Source organism: Drosophila busckii, chromosome 3L, assembly GCF_011750605.1.
Source record: "Drosophila busckii strain San Diego stock center, stock number 13000-0081.31 chromosome 3L, ASM1175060v1, whole genome shotgun sequence".
Taxonomy (NCBI): Eukaryota; Metazoa; Arthropoda; class Insecta; order Diptera; family Drosophilidae; genus Drosophila; species Drosophila busckii.
In genome coordinates this window covers 5,296,145-5,301,617 of record NC_046606.1, presented here as the reverse complement: position 1 = coordinate 5,301,617, position 5,473 = coordinate 5,296,145, and the positions used below count along the sequence as shown (strand labels likewise).

Here is a 5,473-nt window from a genome sequence, read left to right as displayed (position 1 = left end):
AAAGCGAACTGCTGAGCGATCAGCGTGTGTGCAAGCGAGAGAGCGAGAGAGCAAGCGAGCGAGCGAGAGCGCGCGCAAGAAAGAGAGCGTACACTAAAAGGTGCTAACGAGTCTTTGGTGGTGCACAATTAACGCATGCACTGTGAGAAATTGCGTGCAACAATATAATATAGTCATAAAATGTAAAAGCAGTAAATGAGAGTAAACAATAATTATTTAAAATTTAAAATTTAAATAATATAAATGCTAATACTTAAGCAACAAAGTCGCGCTAAGCGCGCAGTGCAGTTGGCCTGCTCTCACTGAGCGAAGCATTGACACACCCACCCCCGAAAACAGCAGCTCGCTTATCAGCGCAGCGAGAGAGAGAGAGCGAGCGAGCTCTTCGCTTTTGGTTGGCAGTGGTTGCAATGCGGCGCTCTCTAGTATATGACGGCGCTGCGCCTGAGCTCGACACACAGTCGTTGATTAGCGCTCGTCGCGTCGAGTTCGCAGTGAAAATTCGTAGACAAGACGTGCGTATGACGTGCCCGCAAACAAAAAATCAAATAAGCGTAAGCGCAGTGCTCAATAGAAAAACAAGTGCAAGTGTAAAACAATTTGTTATAAATAAATAAGCAGTAGACAAAGCATGTCCAGTGCACAGGTGTCGCAGCCACCGCCGCCAACAACGCAGCAGCAGCAGCAACAGCCACACATAGGTCAGCTGCTTATAAGTCACATAGTTAGTCAGCAGCAAAGACTAACGCCAACTGAGGATCAGTGCAGCAATAACTCCAATCAATCTTCCAATCTAACGCCCTCGCCACGCTCCAGCGGCAGTCGCAGTCCCGCCAAAAGTCCCACGCATTCCAACGCCACCACAAGTTCGCCGCAAAGCGTCTACGCGCCACATCACAGTCCAGCGGCAACTCTAGAGCAGCTGCAGCCGCCGCCAGCAGCAGCAGAGCAGCAACAACAACAATTGAACATGCCACTGCTAGTGGCTCCACTGCCTATGGCAGCCACACATCATACTCAACCCACACACATGCCACCGCGTCTCTATGTGGAAAGCAACTTTCCGCCGCATCACGTGCCACATGCAGTTTATCCGCTGCCGCGTCTGCCACTTGCCGCCGTCATGCTGCCCGCCAATGCGCCACCGCCGGCTGCAGCCGCCAATGCAGCAGCAGCACCACCCATCACCGTTGTCAGCTGCTCACCGCCTGCCACACAGCCCGCCCAGAGTCAGCCCAAGAAGTCCTTCTGCATCGATGCGCTGCTCGCCAAGTCGCAGCATCAAACACAAACTGAGCGCCAATCCAGCACGGACTTAATTGTCGATGATCATCGCTTAGCCGCGCTGCATTACGCGCGCGATCAGGCTGAGCTCAATCATGCCTTTGTGGCTGCCTCCAATGCTGCCGCAGCAGCCGCTGCCGCCGGCATGAGCGATCATGAGGCGCGCGAATACGATTCAAGCAGTCCCGACGGCATGTCCAGGTGCGTTTCATAAATTCTAAGCAACAAAGCAGCTGCCGACGGCTTTGACAATTTTTTAAACTAAACAATTATTTATTTTATTCGAAGACAGCTTAGGCCGCTAGAGTTTAAGGCAAATGATTATAGAAAAAAAAATGCACAATTAAACAACAACAGCAATAAATTGAATATATATATATGTATATAGCATAGACAAATAGGCCTTAAAGCAGCTTAGCGAGCCACTCGAACGAACATGGCCGAAAAGCCAAAGCGAAACTCGTTTAAACAGTTTGGTCATGTTGCCTGATTACGTATACGCAGCGTATACGCGGCTAATTTAGCTTGCGGCTCTCGAGTGTGTGAGTGAGCAAAAGCAAACAAATTAAGTTTTGTGCTGTTTTAATTGTTTTGCCAATTGCGCTAAACGTTAATTGCCTCGTATACAGTGTGTGTTGCCTAAAACGAAAACTGTGCGTATTTAATTGCAGATCTGAATCTCCCAGCTCATCGCATCGCTCCAGTCCACCCATAAGTCCTGGCTGCGAGGATCAGCTGCCACAATCTGCGCACCACACACAGCATCTGGGCATGCGCATGTCCGAGCTGCACGATGAGTTCAAGAAGCCCGTGCCGCCACACAGTCCCATACGGCCGCAGGACTTTCCACTCTATGCGGGCGGACATCCGTATCAGCTGCTGGCGCAAGGCGGCTCCGCATTCCACAGACCACTCGATCCCTCCGGCAAGCCCATACCGGTAAGCAATAGCTTAAAGCCAAGCGTAGCTCCTCCATTTATTTTGATATCCTTTTGAGTTGCTATTTTCTACCTCATGCAAATCTTTTATTTATAGAGCCTCCACGATTTTCATTTACAGCTGCCCATGGGTCACAACTTCATGCCCTCCCAGCTGCAGTTTGAGTTCCTGGCGCGCGCCGGCATGTTGCACCATCGCATACCCGAGCTGGCCGCCTATCCGCATCACGCCATTCTGGGCAAGACGCGACGCCCGCGCACCGCGTTCACCTCACAGCAGCTGCTCGAGCTGGAGAAGCAGTTCAAGCAGAACAAATATCTATCGCGTCCCAAGCGCTTCGAGGTCGCCAGCGGTCTCATGTTGTCCGAGACGCAGGTGAAGATTTGGTTTCAGAATCGACGCATGAAATGGAAGCGCTCCAAGAAGGCGCAACAGGAGGCCAAGGAGCGCGCCAAGGCACAACAGCAACAACAACAGACGAGCTCAGCAGCCAGCACAGCAAGTTAATGGCCACACTAAGGATTACAATTGATGTAATGTCAGCCATTTGCTCTAGTCATGCAACGAACAACCGTCCACCTGATGCGACACCCTGTAAGCAGCCACGCCCCCCGCCCTAACTGCGCCACATTCTTCAACCAAATTGCGCCCAATTAGTTTGAACGTTTTTTTCATTTGTTCATTGTTGTTTTAATTCGACAACAACAACAACAACAACACTGTGTGATATATGTAAACAACAAATATAAATTAGCAACAACTACTACAAAACATTTAAAGTATTTTTCAATGTACATATAAATTAAACTTAATATGATTATAAAACAAACATAAATAGTTTATGTTTTAGCTTTAGTTAAGTAATTTCTTATGCAATTTTTCGTGTAAATAATTTGTAACTGTAATTATGTAATTTTATAAATAACAATGTTAGTAAATTTTATGAAATTTCATTACGAAAAATCAATAAATAATAAAGCAAACAAAACTGGTGTGAAAATAAGTGCAAACGTTTTATTTAAAATAAATTTTTTATAGATTCTAATTTATATTACAAGAAGTTAAAGCCTTTATATGAGCAATATCTAATCACAACTAACTAATTTAAACGCGAGCTTATTTATAAGTCATAAAAAAAGTCACACACACCAAACAATCAACAACTTATATATATTTTTTAATTTTTTATTATACACTCAGCGCCATTTTGCTGATAAGCTCAATATCGCTGTAAATAAATCAAAATAGCTGCAGAGATAATCAAGTTAATTGTTTCAACAATAATTATGTCTAAATTTATAATGTCACTTCAGAATTTCAAAATTATTTCGCTAATTAAAATGTAGCAAATTAACAACAAACTGAAAGTTAAAACCCAAAAATCATGATGAGCACACAATTTTCTTTATAACAGGCGCAGCTTATCACAAAGTCTTCGTCTCTGTCTTCAGATAGGCCTAATCGCTCAGCTAAATGGCTAAATAAATGTGACAACATGAAGCGGGAATTATCATTGCCTGTTGTACTTTACTTAGTATAGTTATAACTTTTAAGTAGTAAATGACTTTGGTTAGCAATCAGCGTGAAGTGGCACACGAGTTTATTGTTTAGAGATATTATTTTTATTTTTAATATGCAGCAATTGAACAGATTGGCATAGCAGTTCATTGACTGAAATTCTTATATTAATTAAAATACAATCCAAACTCACACAAAGGATTATGTTGAATAAACTGTAATTAGAATTGCTGCCCTTTCCACTAACTGAAGTAACAAGTCCAGCCACTTTATCACGTAATTTTCAAGTATCTCACAGCGTTTACTCTGAGATAGAGAGCGAGAAACATTCAAGGAACTTTGGTTTTCTGCCACGTTATGCTGTAACTCACCTATTAAAATTCCATGCTGCTGTTGTTGTTGTTGTTTGCTTTTGTTGTTATTATTATTATGCAGCAGTTCTTGTGTTGATTATGCGCCTGATGGGCTAATAAAAATTCATTTGTTGCCTGTCAGACACGTAACGCACTGCGTCAATACCAACCAGACGAACAGACGCCTCAAACCCAACAAAATATTTCTATTTTCTTTGCTTTGCGCACAGTGGTGTGTGAGCGACGAAACAAGCTAAAAAGTTGATATATACTCAAAAGATTTCGCATGTACCATGCGAAAATAGCATTCAAACTAATTTAAATTTAAAAAACTATATTCAATTATAATTCGAATTCAAGAAATGCATTCAATTTAAATTAGAAATCAAAGAATGCATTCAATTCAATTAGTATTAAAATTCAAGTAATGCATTTATTTTAAATTATAAATCAAAGAATGAATTCAATTCAATTGAAATTAGAATTCAAGGAATGCATAAAATTTGTATTAGAAATCAAAGAATAAATTCTAGCATAATCAAAATAAAGCTGCAAATTGAATTGACTAATTTATAATTATTTATTTACAAACTAATATAATAACTAAGCTAGCTACTAAGAATTTATAATTAATATTTAAAATAAAGCTGTTAAGCAAACTGGCAATGAAACTTGCACCACTGTGCAATGACCTGAGTCTGTGTTAGATGCTGCTGCTGCTGATGCTGCGCAGTTTTGTGGCCATTGCCTTGAAGTGGCCCAAAGTGTTCTGAAGTTGAATTGGAACAAAAGGATATGCCTCTGCCTTAGCCTCTGCCGCTCTCTCTCTCTCTCGCTCTGCTTTGCCTCAATTGAATTCATGAGCTATTAGCGGGTAATTTGTAACAATTGCACAGCACATTTGCTATACAGTCAGGGGCGGCGACGCAGTTCTTCAGCAGCACAAAAGGGTGACAAAGTTCAAACCGAACGCCGGTTCGCTCTTATTGTGTTAATGTGTTGCCTGTTTAAATGAGTTCTATAGCGCATCTGTTGCAAATTAAATTTGAGTTATATTTTTCTATAAACAGACAAGCAGACAATCAGTATTACTGCATTTGTATGTGTGTGTGCAGACCCAGTAAATTGGCATTTGAATTGAGGGTCGCGATTTTCCCTTATGACTTGATTGTTGTTTGCTGCTGCTGCTGCTGGTGTTACAATTTGGTTATCCTACCCCTACCCCTACCCAAACTCGTCGTTGATCTTCATGTCAACACAGATGATCACATTTTATGCTTAATTTCTGTTTGCATTTGTGATTTGAGTTTGGCTGCAGCCAAAAATCTATGAAAATTTTCTACGCTTAATATTCTATGCAGCGCCCACACACACACACA

General features: G+C 42.0%; 1 protein-coding gene across 2 annotated transcripts; it reads left to right on the top strand.

Moving 5' to 3' along the window:
• The first annotated feature begins 461 nt into the window (after positions 1–461).
• LOC108598527 (homeobox protein Nkx-6.1) lies at positions 462–2,960 on the top strand. 2 transcript variants are annotated; one of them, XM_017985210.1, is made up of 3 exons: positions 462–1,485; positions 1,956–2,223; positions 2,344–2,960. In XM_017985210.1, exons 1-3 carry the CDS (start codon positions 632–634, stop codon positions 2,728–2,730), a joined length of 1,509 nt encoding a protein of 502 aa, XP_017840699.1. In that variant the 5' UTR covers positions 462–631; the 3' UTR covers positions 2,731–2,960. The 2 variants fall into 2 exon arrangements, with proteins under 2 accessions (XP_017840699.1, XP_017840698.1); XM_017985209.1 differs by having other exon boundaries at positions 2,320–2,960.
• Positions 2,961–5,473: the final 2,513 nt, after the last annotated feature.